We start from the raw sequence: 23405 nt of genomic DNA, 5'->3' as shown, positions 1-23405 counted from the left end.
AAAGCACTTACCCACTTCCTGAGCTATTACATAAAAAAACCAAACCAAATCTGTTGCCACCCAGTTGATTCCGACTCATAGTGACCCTATAGGATAGAGTAGAGCTGCCTCATACTGTTTCCAAGGAGGGGCTGGTGGGTTCAAACTGCTGACCTTTTGGTTAGCAGCTGAGCTCTTAACCACTGTGCCACCAGGGCAGGAGAAGGAGTATAACATAGAGGCTGAGAGTTCTGATTCTAGAGTCACACGGGGTGTGTTTGAATTTGACTCTGTGGTTTGTAGCCCATGACTTGGAGCAAATTAATTAGCCTCTTTAAGCCTCAAGTTTCTCATCTATACAGTGGTAACAACTCTATAGTGTTATATGCTTCGTTTAGCTAAGGGACTTATTATCGCTGTTGTGGTAGCTATCATTCAACAAAAAATTGTTTATGATATAATGTAACTAAATCAGCAGGATATGGAATTGTGTGCATATATTAAGCAAAACGTGAAAAGTTAATCCATTGGCAATGCATAGAAAAAATAAGATTGGAAAAAAATCCCACCAATGGTGGGATTATGGGTTATTTGTTTTCTCTTTTCCATTTTTTTTCCTGACAGCATTACACGACTTTTTTTTCTTTTTTTTTAATGGAAAAGATGAATGTACTATCATAGAAAGGATCTCCTTATAAAAAGGCAGGGCTCTCCTGGTAGGGCTTTGCATTGTCCAGGCAGGAATGCCATCGCTTAGACATGGGGATGGTGAAGGTGCAGTTCAGGTGCATCTTCAGAGAATTTTTGGTTACTAGTACACCTGGAATCTTTAGTACACCTGGAATCTCTCCAGGTGGCTGGGATGTATCTATCAGTCTCTTAAAGGGGCCTTTTATTCAGAGGCCTGGGATCAGGGATCACTGATGTGGGAGGGCTCTAAAGGTAGAGTTTAAATCCTGAGAGGGCCCTTTTTAATTCTGTTGTCAATTGCAAGGCATCTCCCTTTGGGGCCTCCATGTTCTTTCCTGCAAAATGAAAATGAATGATACCCTCTTCCTGAGGCACTTCTGAAGGGATTAAAAAACAGGTGCCCAATAGTGTTTGGTTGTTAGCCAGTGCTCTATAGACATACATTGTCCCTGCTGATAATCTGTGTAATTGTGATGGGACTTGTTTTTCTACCCTAGGTTCCGAGGGGCACCAATTATACCAGTGGCGGCCAAACCTGGAGGACCAGAGGCACCTGAAACAGAAGCTCCACAGGGTATCTCGGAGCTTATTGAGGTACTGTCAGCTTGCATCCTGTTTGCCTTCTGGCCCCAGCTCTGCTCAGTCAGGGGCCCATGTGTTCAGCTCTGTCCTGAGGGAGAAAAAGAGAGAGAAGTAGCCCAGGCAAGAAGACTCTGAGTTGGGTCCATTAACCTTCCTCTCTCACATCTAAGCATACCTCCACCCACCTACTTCATAAAAATAAGCCAAAAACCAAACAAACAAAGGACACCAGGCCTGGGGCCCATAGGAGATCTAACTCACCCCCATTCCCTAGCTCTGCGTAACACTTGTCAAACCCTCCCCTCACACATAGTAGCTCCTGCCAGCGTCGAGCTCGGATAGTGTCATCCATCTCATCCCTTCACACTGCACTCATTAGGTGAGGCCCCTCCAGTGTGCTGGCCTGGACCCGGTCTGGGGTGAAGTAGATGGCTCAGCAGTGAGGCGGACAGCATAATTCCTCATGGCCTCAGTGGTCATTGACAGAGGGAGGAAGCCCAGTCATCAAGCCAGGGGCCCAAGGTCAGCCAGCAGAGAGTGTGGTCATGGTAGTGGCACCACTAATGATGGTAACAGTGAAGACGGGGATAGTGGTGCTCACTGGTTGAACCCACAGTGTAGAGCTAGACTGCTGGGCTCAAACCCTGGCTCCACCACTTAGTATCTCTGTGATCTTGGGCAAATGATTTTCTCTCTTGCCTCAGTTCCTTCACCAATAAAGTAAGGAATTGTCTTAGTTTCTTTGTGCTGTTGTAACAGAAATACCAAGTGGGTGGCTTTAATGAACAGATATTTATTTTCTCATAATCTAGGAAGCTAGAGGCTCCACTTCAGCTTGCTGGCTTTAGGGGAAGGCTTTCTTTCTCTTTTGGCTCTCGGGAAATGTCCTTGTCTGTTTTCAGCTTCTGTTCCTCAGTTCCTTGGTGATCTTCCTGTGGCATGGCATCTCTCTTCCCCAATCTGTGCTGCTTTGCCTCTGTGCCTAATCTGCTCTTTTTATATCTCAAAAGGGAGTGGCTTAAGACATGCCTATACTGATGGTGTCATTAACATAACAAACCACTATTCCCAAGTGGGATCACATTCATAGATGTAAAGGGCTAGGCTTTACAATGCTTATTTTTGGGGGACACAATTCAATCCATAACATTCTACCATTTGAGCCCTCAAAATGTATATTTTTTGCACATACAAAACACATTTACCCTGTCACATTGTCTTGGTTATCGAGGGCTGCTACAACAGAAGCACCACAAGTGGGTGGCCTAAACAAAGCAGAAGTTCGTTCTTTCATGGTGTGGTAGGCTAGAAGTCCAAATTCAGGGCACCCACTCCAGGGGAGGCTCTCTCTCTGCGTCAGTTCTGGAGGAAGGTCCTCTCATCAGTCTTGTCCTGCTCTAGGAGCTTCTTTGCACAGGAACCCAGGCGCTCTGCTCCTGGCACTGTTTTCTTGGTAGTATGAGGTCCCCATGTCTCTCTGCTCAATTCTCTCTTTTGTATCTCAAAAGAGATTGGCTTAAGACACAATCTAATCTTGTAGATTGAGCCCTGTCTCATTAACATAACTGCCACTAATCCCATCTCATTAACATCATAGAAATAAGATTTAAAACAGATAGGAAAATCACATCAGATGACAAAATGGTGGACAATCACACATTACTGGGAATCATAGACTAGCCAAGTTGACGTACTTTTTTGGGGGACACAATTCAATTCATGGCACACATCATCCCAAAAGTCTTAAATCAACTCCAAGTCCAAAATCTCATCTTCTGAGTCATCTAAATCAAGTATGGGTGAAACTCTGGATGTATTCCATCCTGAGGCAAAATTCCTCCCCATCAGTGAACTTGTGAAATCCAGAACACAAGTTGAAGCTATTTGCTCCCAGAGTATGATGGTAGAACAAGCACAGGGTAGACATTTCTATTACAAATTGGAGAAATTGGAGGAAAAGAAGGGTTTTTGGGCACTAACCAAGTAAAAAACTCAGTAGAGCAAATTTCATTAGCTTTTAAGGCTTGAAAATAATCCTCTGTTCTCCAGGACTGTGTGGTCAGTGGCCCTGCCCTCCAGGCTCTGGGTGTTGACCACGTTCCCTGTATTCTGGGTGGAAGCCCCGCAGCCCTGGGCATTGGCCTCACATTCCAGGCCCATTACGAGGGCAACCTTGGCCCCTTGGATTTGGGCAGCCCCATTTTCCTAGTCTACTTGAGTTTTGACCCCAGCCCCTTGGCCTTGTGTAGCTTCGTTTTCCTGCTCTCTGGGCATAGCAGCCCTACCCCCTCAACTTTAGGTTAAGGCCCCATTCTCCTGGCTATTGGGCATGGCAGCCTTACCCCCTCAGTTTTGGGAGAAGGCGCATCCTCTTGGCCCATGTAAATGGCAGCCCTGTACTCTGGAACCAAGGGGGTAGAACTCTGCCTTTGAAACCTAGGAGGCGGTTTTTCCACCCTTTGAAATGGAGGCAGCCCTGCCCACCATGGTTCCTCCAGAAGTTCTGCTGATCTGCAAACTGTTCCTAGGATGGTGCCTTCTTTTTCTTGGAGGACAAGAGATGTTTGCAAGCAAGTCACTCTCTTGCCTCATTTCCTGCCTGAAGAATTCCAGGAGGCAGACAGCTTTTCTTTATTTTGTACTGCCTCTGTCCCTTTCACTTGGAGCTGATGGGATTTCTGCTGTGGTGGTTCATTAGATCCATCAGTCCCAGACTTAATCTTTTTAACAAAAGATTGTGTATCCAAGCCCGTGGTGAAAATCCTAGGTCATATTTCCTTAGTTTGTATGACAGAATTTTCCAAATCTTTAAATTCTCATTTCATTTTGCACAGTTCATTTTTAAGTCTGTGTCATGGATTAAATTGTGTCTCCTAAAAATATGTGTCAAATTGGTTAAGCCATGATTTCCAGTGTTGTGTGGTTGTCCTCCATTTTGTAATTGTAATTTTATGTTAAAGAGCATTAGGGTAGGATGGTAACACCATTAACCCAGGTCACATCCCTGATCTAGTGTAAAGGGAGTTTCTCTGGGGTGTGGCCTGCACCACCTTTTATCTCTCAAGAAATGAAAGGGAAGCAAGCAGTAAGTTCGGGACATCATACCACCAAGAAAGCAGTGCCAGGAGCAGAGCGCATCCTTTGGATCCAGGGTTCTTGCATGGAGAAGCTCCTAGTCCAGGGGAAGATTGATGAGAAGGCCGACGGAGAGAGAAAGCCTCCCCCTGGAGCTGGCAGCCCAAGTTTGGACTTTCAGCCTACTTTACTGGGAGGAAATAAACTTCGCTTTGTGTAAGCCATCCACTTGTGGTGTTTCTTTTACAGCAGCACTAGATGACTGAGACAGTCTATCTCTTTCCTCTCACATAAGTGACGAGGAGAAAGCACTCAGCCCTTTTCAGATCTTGTTTAGAACTCTCCTAAACCAAATATTCAAGTTCATCACTTACAAGTTCTGCGCTTGACTAAGTATTTGAACATAATTCAGATAAGTGTTTTGCTGCTATATAAAGGACATTACCTTCCCTCCAGTGTCCAACCACATGCTCATCATTTCCTTTTAAAGCCACGTTTAACACCCACATTTCCAGGAACACTCTGCTCACAACGACAGAAGCTTCCCACCACGGCTCTCAGTTCCTTCTAAGCCCCTGTCAGGATTACCCTCGGTGTCCATACCTTTACCAACAGTCTATTCAAGGCAGTCTAGGGCCTTCCTATGAAGCACATCCAAATTCTTGAGGCCACTACCCATTACCCAATTGCAAAACCACTTATACACTTTAGAATGTGAAATTCTGGTACCAATTTGTCTTAGTTTGAGTTTCTAGAGGACCACCCTAGATACCACTCCTGGTACCAAAATGTCGTAGTTTGGGTTTTCTATAGGGGTAAAACCAGTGAGACATTTATAGGCAGACAGACAGACAGATAGAGAGAGAGAGATATTGAATGATTGAGATTTACTTCAAGGGACTGGCTCACGCAGTTATGGGGCTGGCAGGCCCCAAATCTGTAAGTCAGGCTCCAGGCCAGAGACTTCTACAGGCTTGCATTCATAGGTCAGGCAGCAGGCCAGAAACTTCTGCAGTCTTTTGTCCCAAGATCTGAGACAAGAAGAGCTCAGAGTCAGAAGTGTGAGCTCTGCCAGAATAGCTATTTATATTCTGGAGGCAAACCATACTCCCAAGGAAACGTCCCTTTCAACTGATTGATTGATCACTTCAGATCACATCATGGAAGGTGATTGATTACATTACATAGCATTATGGAATAACAATCGATCCAGTATCTGGCCAAACCACTGAAAATCATAGCCTAGCCAAGTTGACACATAAAATTAACCATCAGAGGAATATAATATTAACAATTCACTCATAGAGTTGTTGTGAGAATTAAATGAGTTAATAAGTCAAATGTGCTTGCAACAGAGCAATGTCAGTGTGAATGTGACAATGATGTATACACCAGGCAGTGCACTGTGTTCTTTACATATATAGCTATTAATATACCCAGGTGCCCTGGAAGGCTTGAATTATTTATCCCCATTTTACCGAGGAAGAATCTAAGATTCAGAGAGGTTCAGTCACTTGACCAAGATCTTACAGTGCGTAAGTGGCGGGCCAGGATTCAAACTCAGGTTAGTTGCTGGGATCTGCTTTGTTGTTTTCTTGCACTGGGATCTCCAAAGCCAAGGTGTTGGACGCTGACTGTGTTCACTGCGACTTAGCCCAAAAGAAAACAAAACAGCCCCACATTTTTTTGGTGAGGACTTTGTTACTTTTTCATCAGCTCCGGAGAACACTGGCCTGAAAGCATGGGGCAGTTGTTTAAGGCACAGTCCACAAGAATGCTGCTGTGAAGGATGTTAGTATATGCCGTTAAGAAGTCTGCATAAATCTCAGGCCAAAGCCTGTGTTCAATCTCTAGTTTTTTTCCAAATGAATTATTATCACAAAAGTAAGATTTTGGGAACATTCATTACCGAATACTTTTTCGACAACCTATCCCATATGAAATCAGAAAGTAGCAAAATAAAAGAATGCAGTTTTTATTTTCATTTGTTTATTGATAATTAGCTCTGACAACATCTCGAGCACGTAGATGGCATAAAGAAGATTGGTTTGTTGAAGTTGAAAGCATATGGAAAGAGCCGGAGAGGGAGGAAAAGCAGAACCACAAGCTGTGGGGGAGGGAGCGTTGGCCCTGTCACAGAAGTTGGGCCAGCTCTCCATCTTGGCAGGGGCTTGAAGAAATGGCCCATGGGCGGCCCTGGGTGCGAAGAAAGGCTTCATAGCCTCTTGTTCTAGAACTCTCTGCCCCCAGACCTGGCCTGCCCATAGTCAAATGTGCCTGTCTGGGCAGCTGCCCCTGGGAGCAGCCTTCCCCCACCTCTCCCTGTATCTTCTTTGCTTTTTCTTTCATTTGCTTGTCTTTCTCTCAGGCACAGTGCCAGCTCTTAGAGGTACTTGGAAGTGCTCACAACCCTATAGGAGGTGGGGAACAAAACAGAACACCACAGTAGAGTGTGCCCACTGTGGTGATGGGTGAAGGGGGCTGCAGTCATGCAAAGAGGGTAGAAAAGCATTTTCAGAGGAAGTGGTGTGGGGAGCAGGGTGAGCCAGGCTGGCTGGGTAAAGAAGTTGCTGGTGGGGAGGTGTCCCAGACCTGCCCAGGGCTGGAGCCTGGGCTGAGGTGGGAGATGCTGAGAGATGAGGGCCCAACAGTACTGGGGCTGGATGGTGACAAACCTTACATCCTGAAGGCATCGGAAGACTAAAAATATACACGAGGCCCAGGAGTGACCAGGCTGCCTCTGGTATGGGGTGGAAGCCTTCTGGACTATTGTAGTTATCCTGACAGGAGAGGACAGGGACTCCTCTTGAGTTCCCTTTTCCTTTTTACAGGAGAGGACAGGGACTCTTCTTGAGATCCCTTTTCCTTTTTACTGAGCAGAGAGAGCTGCGACCATGGCCAGGCTTGTGTGTAATCACGGAGCTGTCTGTTTCTGGGCACCTGGGCCTGTTTGCCAGGGTGCAGGCTTGCAGCTGGGGCTTACCTTGGCTATGCTGACAAGCCACTGGCCCATCACAGCCTCTGCCCTCCTCTGCCCTCCCATCTCACTGCCTTTCTCTGACAGGGCATGGCACCCATGGGTGTTGCCACCAGCATCTCTTTTCTAGCTCCTGACGTCCCAGATTTCCATCCCAACGAGAGACCCGTCGGGACCGTTCCTCATGTCTGTGGACCATTGTTTCTCCATCAAGGGCCAAGGCACTGTGATGACAGGAACCATTCTCTCAGGCTCCATCAGCCTCGGTGACAGTGTGGAGATTCCAGCCCTCAAGGTTAGTCTTGCCCTGTCCTTCCTTTTGGCCTCAGTCTCCAGCCTTGTGGGTAGGCCATAGGCCACAGCCCTTTGCCTGCCGGCCGTGCTCTACCTTCTCTCCTGCTCACCCGCCCCCTGGCTGCTCAGCCACGTCCTGCTGTGCATTCTCTGACCTGGACTCCAGAACTGCCACACTCCCCCATCATCCTGACAACAGCCATTTATTGGTAGCCTCCCAGGTAGGTGTTCTTTCTAGATGAAGAATCTAAGGCTCCAGAAGGGAAGGTGGGCACAAGATCACGTGGTCAACAAGTTAGAGTGCTGGATGTGGACCCTGCCTTTCTTCAATCCCTCCATGTGTCATGGTAGCAAGTACGTGGGGATGTGCTTCTGGGTACCTTCTTCTTAACCACAGAATCTGAAATTGAAAACAGTTTGAGTTTTGTGTCATAGTTGAGCACATAACTGAGCCACTCAGGACTCCTTCAGAGCTGTACAGCCTGGCAGTAACCCAGATCAGTTTTCATACTCCCAGTGACCAGTGGCAGGCGCCATGTTATCCTTCTGAGTACCTGGGAGAAGGATGGACAGCTGGGGTCTCCCCATCACCACATCTTCAGGCACCTACCCAAGCTCTGATTTCAGAGGTGTCCAGTGGCCTTGATATTCCCCTTACCCCATGGGCTTTTCTTACAGTTTTATTCACTGGACAAGAAAAGCTTACAGCTTCACTGACTGCCCTTCCCCTTTAGGGGAGATGGAGGGTGGGAGCGGGAGCTAGTTAGAGCCAGTGAGGCTGCATTGGGGTGCTGGGGTCTGGCTGCTCCCTAGGTATCACTCAGCCTTGTGGATTTATATAGGACAATGCCAGCTGCTAGAGATATTCGGAAGTTCTCATAGCCCTATGGATGAGGGAATCCAGTACACATGCTAACTGGGAATAGCCACCTGGAGTGCTGTGCTGAGGCAGGTTCTAAAGTTGTCTGACTCACTAGGTGGGGACCAAGGAGGGCACTGCACATGCCCATGCCAGTTTTTGCCATTCCTGGTAGGAAAGGGGGCACTTCAGCGGTTAGAGGAATGACCAGGGCTTCCCCAGGTGAAGGAAATTTCAGATTCTAGTCTTAGCCTCTCCCCCTGTTTTATGGTGGTGTGGTTGTTGCTTCCTTCTGTAGGGGTAGTGGTCTTCCTGATCAAGGAGGACCAATCAAAAAGAAAGGCTTTTTTTCAAGGTCCTTCTCTGGCCAGGTGCCAGGACTTCTGGATGCATCAGCAGGAGCGGGAGGCAAGGCCTTGCTCTCCCCTGAGTCTTGGGGCCTCCCCTATCCACTTCAGATGGTAATCCCCCTCTTCCACTGGCTGCAGTAGGTCTACTAGGTGTAGACCATTTGTCCTGGAAGAGGACCACGTAAATAAAGCCTACCTTAAGCGAGGGACTAAAAGTATAGATCTTAAAAACTAAAGCCCAAATTATGAAAATAAGGTGAATTTATATCTAACAAAATTAAGATCATAGCTGTGACTATGTGCTAATTCTTAGCTGCAGCATAGACTGAATCAGATGCCACGTTTCTTTCCAGTCCTTGTGTTTTGTAATGCTGACCCCTGTGGGCCACCGTGACCTGATGTCCCCTTTGCCCTGGGAGAAAACATGTCCAGAGCCTGGGGGAGGACCTGGGGGTAGGGAGATGGTGTCGGAAGAGGACCGTAGAGAGGGGGTAGACCTTGGATGGGAGTACCTGGGGCTCTAGAGAGAGGAGAAGGTAACGTGATCACAGGTTCAGGGGCAGCAGTACTAGGACCACGAGTGTGGCAGGGCCAGAAGTGGGGACGATGAGATGGGGCTGGTCAGTCATGGACAGCTGGCAGGGATGTTTGAGGGGCATCTTCTGAAGCCTTGGCCACTCTTCTCTGTCTTATAATGGTGGAACTTGGCTATAAGGATTCCGTTGTTGGTCTGTAGTGGTTGGGCAGGTATCCATGTAATTCTCCTCTTGCTTTGGTGTGCCGTTTTCCCCCAGTCTACTTTTCAGCTGTCTTGGTGTCTGCTGCTATGTGGGAGGCAAGGCCACGGGGTGGGACAAGTCCCTCAGCCCCTCTGAGCTTTGTTTTTCTTGAGAGAAATTGCAACGCCCTGCTTGTCGTCTCAGCTTGCAGAGTGCACCATCTGAGCAGAGGGCTGGTTGGCATTAACAGGGCCCTGCCTGGCAGTGCTGGAATCAGAGCTGCTACAGACCCACAGCCAGCTGTGCTTGTCCTGTCCTTTCCTGTGAGGCCCATCTGGCAGGTGGGAGAACTGAGCCCGGGATGTCAGGTAACCAGACAGCACAGCTGGCACTTGAAGTCACTCGTCCAGCCCTGAAGACCATGTGCTGTGTGCTGTGCCACGCTGCCTCTGGAGCCCAGAGCAGACCTCGGCCAAAGTGCTTCCTCTCCTCCTAAGCACACACCTGGCCGAGGAACAACTGGATAGGTGTGCAGGAGTCCCTCCCCAGGCCTTGGAAGGTACAGTAGCACATTTCAGAGAGGCCGAGCTTCACAGCTCCTTCTGACCTCCTCCCACCCCTACCTTCCACTACTCAGAACTGGAGGCCAGGGCCTATTGGACACTGAGGCTAGCTCAGGGCAGGAGCTTTTCAACTTGACGGCTTCTTCCCAAACACAGTGACATCCCTGTCACATTTCACTAGCAGACTCGGACACATGTGACCACTTGAACTCCCTCAGAGGCGGGGCACAGCCATTCCAAATAAACAGCCGCTTTCCCCTCCTGGCCTGCGCTGGCCTGCTGGAGCCTGCCATACCCGGCTCTTGTCCCTGCTGCCCATGCCTGCCCCCAGCTGGGGCTGATTAGTGAGCGAGGAAATGTTGGGGAATAGGGGGGTGAAGGAGCACACAAAAAATCCCATTTAAACCCCAGAGTGGTTTAGCTCCTGACTTCCTGAGGTATGCCAGCCTTCTTCTCAGGCGTTTTGGTTTTCTCAGTCCTTAGCCTGGGAAATGCCTCTCTGATAAGGTTCTGATCTTGGGATTGCAGACTCGTAGGTCTGAAGTAAGTGAATTACTCTGAGCCCTCCTTTGCCTTCAGTGTTGGAATTCTTCAGTGTTGGAATTCTGTACTTGGCTGATTATCTTTTTGGAGTCCTGGGTGGTGCTGACTGTTAATGCCCTCAGCTAGTGATATTTCTAGTGGCAATTGGCTATCAGAGTTGTGACATCAGAAACCATCAAAGCCACAGACCATAGCAGAAGAGCCGGGCTGGACGTTCAGGGGGACCAAGTCTGCTATTCACCAGCTCCATGACCACAAGTCCAACAAGGCCTCTGTGTCACCTAATTCAGCAAAAACTCATAGTGACTCCTGCATGCGTGGCTGTGTTCAGGCCTCTGGAAGATGGGAAGTGGTGTGGCATGGACTGGGGTAGCGCATGCAAAGCTCCTGGCACCCAGGGGCACATGGTAGATTTCAGTAATTGATACTATATCATCATTACTGTTGCCATCCAATTTTATTTTCGTGTTGTGAGCTTCTTTTGTGGGTTCTAGAAGTAGGAAATGGTGGGATACTTTACTGATGTAAGGAAATACTTCTTTACGGGAACGCAGAGTGAGTTATTGAAATGGAAAGATGCTTTGCAACCCCTTAGCATATTCTTCCAAATCAAGTCCACATTCAGATTTGTTTTCCTCTTTATTTAAAAAAAAAAAAAAAAAACTAGAAAGGAAGAAGAAAATCTTAAATACACTACTAGGTGGTGCTCCTCTTACCTCTGCCTTTGCTCTTGGAAGCTAATCACAAGGATGAGATAAGACTGTGCCATCTAGAAAGAACCTGTTTTCTTGCCCAAGTGGGCCTGCAGACGCCACGCTTCCTGCCCTGCCCTGCCCTGCCCTGCTTCTGGAGGCTCGCAGCCAGCTCGTTAGAGTTGCCAAATACTACAGCGGGGAGCCTTTGCATGGCTGTTTCCCTACCTGGAGTGTGTTCTGGTGGGAATTCCTTTTACACCTTCCAAGCCCAGCCCAAGTTTTACCTACTTGTGGTGAAAGTACCTGTGACCTGGTGCATGCTCCAGGTTTGCAGTGAAGCCGCAGTCTTGCCCATATGTGTCCTCATGCCTGCACCTCCTCCTACTCTCAGCCCTGGAGGGCAGGGACAGTAAGTACCCTCTTCCTTTCCGTGTTCTCAGCGTGGCCTAAGGCTTGGCCCCAGAAGGCCCCTGTGGGAAATGGTTGGTAAAACAAATATACAATTTGTTTTTTAAGAAGATTTTGATTTGAAAGTGATAAATAGTGACCTTCGAGGGCTGTATTTGGAGTAGCTGGCCCTGCCCTGGCTACAGACTCAGAAACTTGAGCTGGGCAGTTGGCTGCTTCCTGCTCTGGCTGTGCCTCCTTTGAGAGACCTACATCTTGATGGTTTTGTCTGCCAGCAGCTGTGGAGAGGTACCCTGTCTCAAAAGCTGGCTCATTTTCAGATAAGTGCTTGTGAATCAAGTGCCCAGGGAGATGGAGCGGGCTTCCCGAGCCACCTGTTGAAACGAGCTCTCGAAACTCAGCTTTCTCTGCCTCTGTGTTTTTCATCTAGAAAACACAACGAGTAATTTTTATCCTTAACTATTTTCTGTTTCAGAAGATAGGCAATTTTTACATGTCTGTATATCAATGAAGGAAGGCTTTTGTGAATTTGATGTTTTTGTGTGGTTTATTTTCTGCCACTTGAAGCCCCGCTCTCTGCTCTCTGTGCCTTGAGCATGGCTCTGTGTGCCAGGTGCACAGAGCTGGGGCTACTCCCCGGCCCAGGGAGAGTGGGTGGGGCACAACAGCCTGCAGAGATGTTCAGAGAGAAGAGGGAAGAGGAAGGAGAGAAGGGTAGGCAAGGAAATCCAGGGAGATTTTGGGAAAGCTGGAGGGAGACACATGTGACCCTTGAGCAGATCAGCCCTCACTTGGCAGTCTGCCTGAGGAGGCGCACATTGCCTCAGGCCCTGCGTCTCTAGCTCCTCAGCCACTGCACAGGGTCCCACTCAATTGTTGCCACCAGCACCAGCTCCGTACCCTGCCTCCAGTGCCAGCCTGTCTGACAGAGGGCCTTGGTAAGCTGAGTTGTGTTTGTGCTCTTCTCCTGCTCAGATCCTTCAGTGGGCCCCTGTCACCAACAGGCCCTCATCACTAACAGGTAAGGTCTAAAGTGCTGTGCATGGCACAGAAGGCAGATTCTCTCTTCTTTGATTGCCCCCTCGCCTCAGTGTCTCATCCTAGAGCCACACGGGACCACTCACTGCTGTCACTATATTCAGCAGGACTTTGGTTGTAAGTGACAGAAACCAACTCAAATTGGCTTAAGCGTGACGGTACATTTTTTGGCTCAGGTTACTAAAATGTCTGGGGAGTTGTGTAGTCAGACGTGGTGCCTTTCTGCAGCCCTGGCCCTGCTGGGCTCAGTGTGGGTTCCACTCATAGGTGGGCACCCTGGCACCACCCCGCAGTTCGGGCTGCCCATCTTCCCCTGTGAGCCCAGGCACACTGCTTGTGTGGGTAACTCTCCATACCACTCTGTGCCAGTGACCCCACCCGATCTGCAAGAATCCCACCAGGCACGTGCCACCCAATTCGGAGCAGTTGGACGGGTGTGAAGGGACGTCTACTGGGGGCTTGGGGAAAGGTTTCCTTGTGTCTAAGGTTGTCTTTTTGTACAGGAAAAGACAACCTTTCCCCCTCCTTTGGACACTGAAGGGAGGAAGAATGTGAGGCCTGGACTTGAGGGGGTAAACAGTCCTCTTGCTCTCAGCCAGGGATGAAGTGAACACAAAAGGAGGCCAAGGCAAGCCTGCACCCTGACAAGGTGTGCTGGGTTTTCCCAGCTGCGACGTGAGGTTTTGTGCAAGACTTAGTGTCCTTCCTGCTGCAGTCAGGGTTACCTGTCACTTGTGGCCCAAGCATCCTAAATGACAGCAGTGGAAAGGCTTCTTGTCTCCAGTAATTATGAGCACGTGGTAGAAATGGGTCTCCATGGCCTGGCTGGGCTAGGAGCTCATCCCTGTGGCCAGGACAAGAGCAGTGTTCTCACTGGGCAGGTGCAGACCCTGCATCCCCCCTGGAGCTGGAATGGGTGGTTCCCTAGGCACATTGGGGTCCTATTACCAGAAAATGCAGAGTAGATGTTGGGCAGGCGAGACTGCCAGGCATTCAGCTGGCCTGGTGCTCTCATGTGTCCCCCTCTATAGCCCAGGCTCAGACACGGGTAGGCTGTGCCTGAGCCCCTCCCATCACTGACTGTGGGGGCTGATTCTTCACCTCACACAGCCTCAGTTTTCTCATGGGGGTAGTTGTGCAGACTTGACAAGACCCTCAGAATGTGTTTGTGGTAAGGCCTGCAAGAAGAGATTGTGTCTTTATCATTGCTGTCATCACACAACTCTGAATCTTGTCTTCCCCAGAGCACAGTGACTTGGGGGTGGGGCCTGAGCCCTGCTCGCCTGCACATCCTGGACAGGCTCTGTGAGGCCTTTGCCTCCATCCTGCCTTTCTTTGGCTTGGGCATGTGAGTCACATCTGCAGCCAACTTGTAATATCCTGTTGTCTCGCCAAGGAGACCCAGGTCAGGAAGGACATCACAGGTGAGGACAGAGATTGATTGAAGAGGCGGCAGGGACTCAGAAGGTTTCTGGCTGTAAGTGCTGTTGGCAGAGGCCTGTTTAGCATCCTAAAGATCTTACGAGTTGTGAGATGCTGCCTCTTTACAGGCCATTTTTCTGTGGAAGTCCTTGAGCTCTTTCTCACCCCTCAGTCTCAAGTGAATTTTGTGCCTTTGACATCAGTCCCCAGAGAAGTGGCTGTAGCAAGAAGTACCAGTGCTGGCTTGCACTTCAGAAGACTTGTCCCCCCTCATTCTTTTGTGTGTGAGCCTCCCTTTACTTCATGCTGACATGTCTACACACAGGACTGGGGCTGGAACCCAGGGGCCTGACTGCTTTCAGATTGTCTCAACTCTTAGAGAACCTGGCTTTTAGAGTCCATGGGTTCTGAAGTGCGACAGGGTGTGGGTGAGCCCAGGGAAGGCGGCCAAGTGGGTGGGAGCGTAGGTTCGTTGTTGGGGGTTTTCTGAAAGCTTACTGTGTGCTGCGCCCTGTTCTCAGACCTGTATGTGCATTTGTTCAAGGCTTTTGATGACTCTGTGAGGCAGCGCTGTTACTATCCCGCATTTGACAGGTGATGAGACAGAGACACAAGGAGGTTAAAGTCTTGTCCAAGCTGGTCAGTGAAGAACCCTGGATTCCGCTCTGACATCCAGAATCTGAGCATGCGCCCCAGCTGCCTGAGTGAGTGTGGGCAGCCATGAGCCCTTGGGCCCATACCCCCTTAAACTGAATGGTCCAGGGACCCTCAGACGCGGAAGCTGCTGGAACTGATTTAGAGGCGCCGCCTCGTTCTGCCTTATCCTCCTGAGGGCTTTAAGCAAGCCCTCATTTGAGAGGCTGGCTGGAATCCCTGAGGTCAACCTCAGGTCAGTGTCTGAGCAGCGGGCACAGCTAGCTTTTTGTGCTAAGATGAGGGCTGGATGTATCACAGTAGTTGTCTTCCCTCCTGAGAGGTGTCAGTGGTTCACAAAATCCTCCACCTGTGGAAAGGCAATCTGGCTCACCTGGCTGAGGTGCAGCATGGAGGAAATGCCAGCTACAGCCCAAGTGGCATCTTCTTACGGAAGGATGACAGCGGGGCAGCTTTGTGGCCCATGCTGGCACAGCCCTGCTCCACTGCTGAGGTGGGCACACTTCGTCAAGCTGCCAGCCCTGCCTGGCCATGCTTGTGAGTTTGTGAGTTATCAGCTGGTGCCCAGCACTGGGTGGCTGTATAGACTTCCACTTGGCCCTGACCGAGCTGCAGCCTTCCCAACCCTTTCCTGAGGGTCTGTTGCCTGCGTCTACCAGGCTTTTCTCAGCACCTGCTTCTTTGGATGGGATGTCCATCTTAGGATGCCAGCCTTTCCCCTCCCTACCCCTATGCCTGAGCAAGGGCAGTACCACTGCTTGTATGTATATACCTTGTCCTTGACAGGGGGAGGCAAGGAGTGCTGTCATGTGGAGGTGAAGAACAGAGCATCAAAAACTGTTTGCTATGTTACAACAGACCCAACTGAAATTAGAAGAATCATATCAGATTACTATGAAAAACTATACTCAGATAAATTTGAAAACCTAGAAGAAATGGATGAATTCCTAGAAACACAGTACCTACCCTAAACTAACACAAACAGAGGCAGAACAACTAAATAGACCCATAACAAAAGAAGAGATTGAAAAGGTGATCAAAAAACTCCCAATAAAAAAAAGCCCTGGTCCGGACGGCTTCACCGCAGAGTTCTACCAAACTTTCAGAGAAGTGTTAACACCACTACTACTAAAGGTATTTCAGAGCATAGAAAAGGACGGAATACTACCAAACTCATTCTATGAAGCCACCATATCCCTGATACCAAAACCAGGTAAAGACACCACAAGAAAAGAAAATTACAGACCTATATCCCTCATGAATGTAGATGCAAAAATCCTCAACAAAATTCTAGCTAATAGAATTCATCAACATATCAAAAAAATAATTCACCATGACCAAGTGGGATTCCTAACAGGCATGCAGGGATGGTTCAACATTAGAAAAACAATTAATGTAATCCACCCCATAAATAAAACAAAAGACAAGAATCACATGATTTTATCAATTGATGCAGAAAAGGCGTTTGACAAAGTTCAACATTCATTCATGATAAAACCTCTCAGCAAAATAGGAATAGAAGGAAAATTTCTCAACATAATAAAGGGCATCTATACAAAGCCAACAGCCAACATCACCCTAAATGGAGAGAGCCTGAGAACATTCCCATTGAGATCAGGAACCAGACAAGGATGCCCTTTATCACCACTCTTATTCAACATTGTGCTGGAAGTCCTAGCCAGAGCAATTAGGCTAGATAAAGAAATAAAGGACATCCAGATTGGCAAGAAAGAAGTAAAAGTATCTCCATTTGCAGATGACATGATCTTATGCAAAGAAAACCCTAAGGAACCCTCCAGAAAACTACTGAAACTAATAGAAGAGTTCAGCAGAGTATCGGGATACAAGGTAAACATATAAAAATCAGTTGGATTCCTCTACACCAACAAAAAGAACATCGAAGAGGAAATCACCAAATCAATACCATTTACAGTAGCCCCCAAGAAGATAAAATATTAGGAATAAATCTTACCAGAGATGTAAAAGACTTAATCAAAGAAAACTTCAGTACACTTCTGCAAGAAACCAAAAGAGATTTACATACGTGGAGGAACACACCTTGCTCGTGGATAGAAAGACTTAACATTATGAAAATGTCTGTTCTACGAAAAGCAATCTGTACATTTAATGCAATTCCGATCCAAATCCCAAAGACATTCTTTAATGAGATGGAGAAACAAATCACCGATTTCATATGGAAGGGAAAGAGGCCCTGGATAAATAAGGCATTACTGAAAAAGAAGAACAAAGTGGAAGGCCTTAGTTTACCTGATTTTAGAACCTATTATACCTCCACAGTAGTCAAAACAGCCTGGTACTGGTACAACAACAGATACATGGACCAATGGAACAGAATTGAGAATCCAGACATAAATCCATCCACATGTGAGCAGTTGATATTTGACAGAGGCCCCAAAACAGTTAAATGGGGAAAAGACAGTCTTTTTAACAAATGGTGCTGGCATAACTGGATATCCATCTGCAAAAAAATGAAACAAGACCCGTATCTCACTCCATGCACAAAAACTAAATCAAAGTGGATCAAAGACCTAAATATAAAATCTAAAATGATAAAGCTCATGGAAGAAAAAATAGGGACAACGTTAGGAGCCCTGATACATGGCATAAACAGTATAGAAAGCATTATGAAGAATACAGAAGAAAAACTAGATAACTGGGAGCTCCTAAAAATCAAACACCTATGCTCATCCAAAGACTTCACCAAAAGAGGAAAAAGACTACCTACAGACTGGGAAAAAGTTTTTAGCTATGACATTTCTGATCAGTGCCTGATCTCTAAAATCTACATGATACTGCAAAACTCAACTGCAAAAAGACAAATAACCCAATTAAAAAATGGGCAAAAGATATGAATAGAAATAGACTCTTCACTAAAGAAGACATTCAGTAGCTAACAGATGTATGAGGAAATGTTCATGATCATTAGCCATTAGAGAAATGCAGATCAAAACTACAATGAGATTTCATCTCACTCCAACAAGGCTGGCATTAATCCAAAAAACACAAAATAATAAATGTTGGAGAGGCTGTGGAGAGATTAGAACACTTCTACACTGCTGGTGGGAATGTCAAATGGTACAACCACTTTGGAAATCGATTTGATGCTTCCTTAAAAAGCTGGAAATAGAACTAGCATAGGATCCAGCAATCCCACTCCTTGGAATATATCCTAGAGAAATAAGAGCCTTTATACGAACAGATATATGCATGCCCATGTTTATTGCAGCACTGTTTACAATAGCAAAAAGATGGAAGCAACCAAGGTGCCCATCAACAGATGAATAGATAAATAAATTATGGTATATTCACACAATGGAGTACTACACATTGATAAAGAACAGTGAGGACGGAACCTGGAAGGCATTATGCTGAGTAAAATCAGTCAGTTGCAAAAGGACAAATATTGTATAAGACCACTATTATAAGAACTTGAGAAATAGTTTAAACTGAGAAGAAAACATTCTTTCGTCGTTACGAGATGGGGGAGGGAAGATGGGAGAGGGGTATTCACTAATTAGTAGTAGATGAGAACTATTTTAGGTGAAGGGAAAGACAGCACACAATACAGGGGAGGTCAGCACAATTGGACTAAGCCAAAAGCAAAGAAATTTCCTGAATAAACTGAATGCTTCGAAGGCCAGCGTAGCAGGGGCAGGGGTCTGGGGACCATGGTTTCAGGGGACATCTAAGTCAATTGGCCTAATAAAATCTATTAAGAAAACATTCTGCATCCCACTTTGAAGAGTGGCGTTTCGGGTCTTAAACGCTAGCAAGCAGCCATCTAAGATGCATCAATTGGTCTCAACCCACCTGGATCAAAGGAGAATGAAGAACACCAAGGACACCAGGTGATTACGAGCCCAAGAGACAGAAAGGGCCACATGAACCAGAGACTACATCTTCCTGAGACCAGAAGAACTAGATGGTGTCTGGCTACAACCGATGACAGTCCTGACAGGGAACACAACAGAGAACCCCTGAGGGAGCAGGGGAGCAGTGGGATGCAGACCCCAAATTCTCATAAGACCAGACTTAATGATCTGACTGAGACTGGGAGGACCCTGGTGGTCATGGCCCCCAGACCTTCTGTTGCCCCAGGACAGGAACCATTCCCGAAGCCAACTCTTCAGACATGGATTAGACTGGACAATGGGTTGGAGAGGGATGCTGGTGAGGAGTGAGCTTCTTGGATCAGGTGGACACTTGAGCCTATGTTGGTATTTTCCTTCCTGGAGGGGAGATGAGAGGGTGGAGGGGGTTAGAAGCTGGTGAAAAGGACATGAAAAGAGAGAGTGGAGGGAGAGAGCAGGCTGTCTCATTAGGGGGAGAGTAACTGGGAGTGTGTAGCAAGGTGTATATGGGTTTTTGTGTGAGAGACTGACTTGATTTGTAAACTTGAAATTAAAGCACAATAAAAATTATTTTTAAAAAAATCTGTTTTGTTTGAGTTTGAATCCCACAGACTTGCCCTGTTTCCTCAGTTATAATGTGGGAATAATGATATTACCCCTCTTTGAGAGATGGTGCACGGCTTACACTTACACCAGCGCCTAGGTTAGAGTGAGTGCTCAGTGAGCATTAGCTGTCATCACCCCCTCTTCCATCTCCATACAAAGCCTTGGTCCTGACACCTTCACCAGCACACTTCAGGGTGGAGTGCTGTGCCACACCCAGGAAGTTGCTGGGAGGTGACCAGACATGAAGGTAGCAAAAGTGGACAGGTGGAGTGCTGTGGGCCTCCAGGCAACTCCCGGTGAGAGCTGCACACTGGGGGAGCCTGGGTCAGTGTGGGTCCTACCCAGAGCAACTTTGGGAGACTCAGGTCCCAAGGCACCCTGCCATCACACTGCAAGTTGTTGTCTGAAAAATCCTTCTCATTTACAAAAGATTTTGAGTGAAATTAAATCAGTTTTATTGGTTTAGGAACAGATAGTGATTTGGTTACAAAGGACATTTGTGGAGTGCTATAGCATGGACTGGGCACTGTGCCAGATATGATCCCTGTCCACGTTGGGACACCTCAGCTGACACTGTGGCCCTCTGTACTGCCAGGCCTCATTCATAAGTAAGTCTTCAGATGAAGGTGGGTCCTCCTGGGAGCGGGGGGCATTCACACTCTTGTTTCCCCCTCAGTGGTCATGTAACTTTTGGGGAAATGCTGACTCACCCCGGTGGGACTGTCACAGGTTTTGAAGCAGTGAGGGTGAAATGAGTGAGGCCTTGCCCAAACTTTGTGTCTATAGTCCCTTGAGTGCTGTTGTTTTCCTCTGGTTAGCTGTCAACTATGGTCCCTTTGAATGTTACGTACATGTCAATGAAGGGGCCTTGAAAATGTGCTTTGGCAGTGATCCAGAGGCCTGGCAAGCCCTAGAACAATGGGGTGCAGACATCTAGGGGCCTGAGGGGGAGGTTCTGCTGTCAGGAAGTAGGAACCCAGCCAGGGTCAGAGCACCAGTTGGAAGTGGCCTTGGTGCAGAAAGTGCTTGGTTAGTGGGAGATCGACTGGTACCAGGCTCTGCCCAACATGAGTGTGGGTGCCATTTGGCCCGCAAAGAAATATTTGGTTTTTGACCTGTCTGAGGTCCAGGGAAGTAGCTGCCAGCATGAAGTCAGTGGCTGCTGAGAGAGCGTCTATCCACCCACTTATCCATCCACCCATCAGTTAGTCTGTGTGTTTGTTGGTTCATCCAGCAATTTTTTATTGAGCAGCCCAGTGATGTTCACTCTTGCTAGGCCTAGAGATAGGTGCTGAACTGAAAGGCCTGGTCTCTGCCCTTACAAATCAGCACCTGCAGTCAGGGCTGGGTATATAATTTTGGGACCCAGTACAAAATGAAAATGCAAGGACCTCTTGTTCAAAGTGTTGTTAACCCGTTGCCGTTGAGTCGGTTCTGACTCACAGCAACCCTATAGGACATAGAAGAACTGCCACATAGGGTTTCCAAGGAGCAGCTGGTGGATTCGACCTGCCGACCTTTTGATTAGCAGCCAAGCTCTTAATCACTGTGCCACCAGTGGTCCAAATGTTGTTAAATGTACTTTAAATTTATTAAAATATAAAGCTTTTTCCTTTCTTATCTCGATTTGTCAGGTTTTTAATCTATTTAATGTACTTCTAAGTAAAGACTGAATATTATATTCATGTTGTACAATGCCACTTTTAAATGCAAATATTAGAGCATTCAACTTGTATGTGATATCACCAAAATTATACAACTCATGTAAGTTGTACATGCATATATATATCATTCTTACCAGAATAGTGGAAGCACTGTACAAAACTAACTCAATTGTTCTTATTTCATTTCTTGGTATGAGCACATACAACCAATACTCTACCTCCAACTTACTTGTGAGTCAAGAAGGTCTGAAAGGAGGAGCCATGGATTGCCCCATCGTTCCCTTTCCTCCTGTGTCATTATTTTCAGTATAAGTGGTTTCCCCATATAGGAAGGTGACATGAGTAAGAAAGAATATGATGGGGTGCCTTGGCCATGCCTGTTTCTCGGAAGGCCATTGCTTTCTTTCTACATTTGAACCAAGTGCTGGTGTGAATGGAAAGTGTGACCACGTAGGCCCCTTCTGAGCTCACCCATGCAGCCAGCCTAGCTCACAGCCTTCCCAGAGTCGTCTTAATGCATCTCATGTTGGGGACTGGGCCACTGGAAGAAGGCAGTGTCTGGGGCTGGCCTCTGGGGGCTACGGTGGGGTGGGGTTGATAGGCAAGCAGACAGATACCTCATCTCTATGGTGAAGGTGCTGGTCAGACTGGCACCCACAGGGCCGTGGGGATACCCACGAGAGCTTTCCAGGCATGGGGTGGGGAAGCTGAGTCTCAGAGGATAACAGAGGTTTGCTGGGGCATTCCAAGCAGAGGGAATATCCCAGAGTTGAGGAAATGCCAGATTTGGCTAAGGGAGAACTTGGTGTTTATTGTGACTGGAGCCTGGGTAGATGGAGGGTAAGTAGATGGTTTTGGTGATCTTCTGAAAGGTGTCCATGAGATATTTGAGTGAGTGGGGGCTGGCAGTACTGGTGGGGGCATATCAGGGAGTCCAGGCTAGAGATCTGACACAGGGCCTGACCCAGAGGTGATTGGGTCCAGGAGAGCCGGGGTTTTGGGCGGCAGGAGGATGTTTTGAGAGCCAAAGTCTAGACAGAAGAGAAGGTCCACAGGCCAAGTGGCATGTGGCCTGGGAACGTTTTTTGTCTTATTGGGAAGGTACTGCTGTACCCAGGAATTAGGTGTGAGATCCCTTCTAGGGGCCATGTGGGATCAGGAAACTCACAGGTACCATTATCTCCCTCCTTCATGCCCTCTTGCCTGTCCAGCTTGTGCACTCAGCCACTCTGCCTTCCTGGCTCTGGTCCCTGTTCCAGCTTTTCCCCAGAGTCCGTTCTTGATCCCCTGTACTCTTCTGGGCTTAGCCTTAAGGCTTTGGTCCCTGGTACTTGCCCAGGTTTAGAATAAGCTACCACATGCAACCTCTGCTCTTGCCCTTTGATGGTGAAATTCTGGGTTTAGCCTGGCCTAACTCATTGTTTCTCAAACTCAGCTGGGGTTTGGGGTGGGCCATTAAAAATCACCTGGAATGCTTGTTAAAAATTCCTGGTCCTGCCTGAGATCCCGAGTCCCAGTCAGCAGGAGCCAGGGAACTAATTTTGTAACCATCACTGCAATATAACGTTTTTATATCAGGCAATTTGGGAAAACCGTGGACAGAGCTTGGCTCTGAAGTTGGAGAGACTTGGTTCAGGTCTCTGGTTTCCCACCTGCTGTGTGACCTTGGTAACTTAACATTCTGAGCCTCAGTTTCCTCAACTGCAAAATGAGGTAAATGACAGTGCTTACTTTATAGGATGACTGTGGGAAGTTTAAAAGGAGATGAAAATATTATATAAAGTGTCTAGCATGTTTATTCATCATGTATCATTGAGTGCATACTGTGTGCCAGGTGCCGGACAGGTAGTGGGGTAGAGGCAAATAAGGTAGGCCATGTTTCTATTCTCAGAGTTTTACCTCCTAATAGGAATATAAGCAAATAAATTATCTAATTTACCTTGTAATGAAAAGCCGAAATTCAAACCCATTACTGTTGAGTCGATTCTGAATCATGGCAACTCCATGTGTTATGGAGTAGAACTGCTCCATAGGGTTTTCTTAGCTGTAATCTTTATGGAAGTAGATTGCCAGGACTTTCTTTCATCCACCATTGGGTGGGTTCGAACCACCAACCTTTAGGTTAGCAGCTGAGCACAAACCGTTTTCACCACCCGGGGACCTCCGTATGGTGAAATGATTGAGAATAAATGGAATTGGGGTTCTCCTTCAGATCAGGAGTCCTGTCTTTGAGAAGATGATATCCCAGTTGAATTTTAAATGACAAAAAGGATCCATCTGTTCAAAGATCTGGGGGAAGAGCATTTCAGGCAGAGGGAACAGCTAGAGCCAGTTCCTGAGGTGGCAGCAGCCAGCCAGGAGGAGGCTATCACTGTGTGAGGGAGAGGAGAGAGGAAGGGAGCAGGGAGAGCCAGG

General features: G+C 47.5%; 1 protein-coding gene across 1 annotated transcript in view; it reads left to right on the top strand.

Annotated features, from left to right (window-relative positions):
- The window catches only part of EEFSEC (eukaryotic elongation factor, selenocysteine-tRNA specific), a 300555-nt gene that overhangs the window by 138160 nt on the left and 138990 nt on the right, over positions 1-23405 (top strand). The window contains exons 3-4 of the mRNA XM_049863135.1: positions 1167-1263; positions 7434-7598. Coding sequence (XP_049719092.1) covers positions 1167-1263; positions 7434-7598 — 262 coding nt within the window. The remainder of the gene's footprint in view (positions 1-1166; positions 1264-7433; positions 7599-23405) is intronic.

The sequence above is a fragment of the Elephas maximus genome, chromosome 20, assembly GCF_024166365.1.
Source record: "Elephas maximus indicus isolate mEleMax1 chromosome 20, mEleMax1 primary haplotype, whole genome shotgun sequence".
Classification (NCBI taxonomy): domain Eukaryota; kingdom Metazoa; phylum Chordata; class Mammalia; order Proboscidea; family Elephantidae; genus Elephas; species Elephas maximus.
Note: the sequence above shows the minus strand (reverse complement) of the source record. Positions and strands in the feature narration are given on the sequence as shown.